General features: G+C 46.7%; 1 protein-coding gene across 1 annotated transcript; it reads left to right on the forward strand.

Moving 5' to 3' along the window:
- The first annotated feature begins 512 nt into the window (after positions 1-512).
- LOC143023745 (mitogen-activated protein kinase 15-like) lies at positions 513-1,118 on the forward strand. The gene has a single exon (XM_076182348.1). The coding sequence runs from the start codon at positions 513-515 to the stop codon at positions 1,116-1,118; it is 606 nt and encodes a 201-aa protein (XP_076038463.1).
- Positions 1,119-1,211: the final 93 nt, after the last annotated feature.

Consider the following 1,211-nt stretch of genomic DNA (forward strand, 5'->3'; position numbering starts at 1 on the left):
GAACGCTGTGAAAATTTTATCCCTAGGGCTGTCACTAGGTCCCTCAATAACGGCAGAGACAATATAAGGCATAAAGTGCTATCCGGTATGCAAGAGGCTGATATATATATACTCATATTTCAAAAAATGTGAATTGATTTTTTTTCTTCTATACTTATGCAATGGAAAAAAATCACAAAAGTAGCTGGCTGGCTAGCTGTATGGCCGACTGGTTGGCTGCATGGGTAACTGGCTAACTGGCTGGCTTTATAACCGGCTAGCAGGCTGTATGGCTGGCTGGCTGGAGGCCTCGCTGTATGGGCAGTTGGTTGCCTGTATAGTCGGTATGTTGGCTGGCTGTATGGCTGGCTGGCTGGCTGTATTACTGGCTGACTGGTTATCTGGCTGGCTGTATGGCAGGCTGACTGGCTGTATGGCTGGCTGGTTGGCTGGTTGGCTGTATGGCTGTATGGCTTGCTGGCTGGCAGTATGGCCGGTTGGCTGGCTGGCAGTATCGCAGGCTGTCTGACTTGATGTATGACCGGCTGAACACAGAGATCGTCTCATTCAGGACCCTCGGTAGACACCCAAACGTTATTTCTTTGCAAGAGGTCATCAGAGAGGAGGAGAACCATCAGGTCTACTTCGTTCTGGACATCATGGATCTTAGCCTCGAGGACACCGTCAAACGGATGGCCGAACAGGTTCTCTCCTTCACCGAGAATGAAGTGAAATCTATCTGGTTTCAATGCCTTAAGGGACTCCGCCACGTCCACAAGGACGGAGTTGTTCACTGCGATTTGGCAGCAAGAAACATCCTTGTTGACAGAACAGGCTCTGTCAAAATCACAGAGTTTGGTTTGGCCATTCGAGAGGGGGAAAACGTCTTCTTCAGCCAAAAAGAGGATCTAATCGACCTCAGCACCGTTTTCATCTACAGCGTGTCACAGGAGGAAGTCGACCAAATCGACCTGATCCACGGAAAAATTAGTTCATCTGGAGTACAACTTGTTGAACAATTGTACTCTGGAGAGGTTTCACTTCTTAAAGCAATCAAATCGCGTTATTTCCGTCAGAAACCTCTCCCACAGCCCCCTCAAATCAGCCACATTCTCTCTGTCTCTGCTTCTCATTATTGAGCTTCTAAAAATGACGACATTACAAAGGATAACTTATGTTTCTTCGCCCATTTCTGAGGCTTTAAAAAATTTCAATCATAAAAGAATTAATGT

Source organism: Oratosquilla oratoria, unplaced genomic scaffold (genome assembly GCF_046742065.1).
Source record: "Oratosquilla oratoria isolate Oo_2021 unplaced genomic scaffold, ASM4674206v1 SCAFFOLD57, whole genome shotgun sequence".
NCBI lineage: Eukaryota > Metazoa > Arthropoda > Malacostraca > Stomatopoda > Squillidae > Oratosquilla > Oratosquilla oratoria.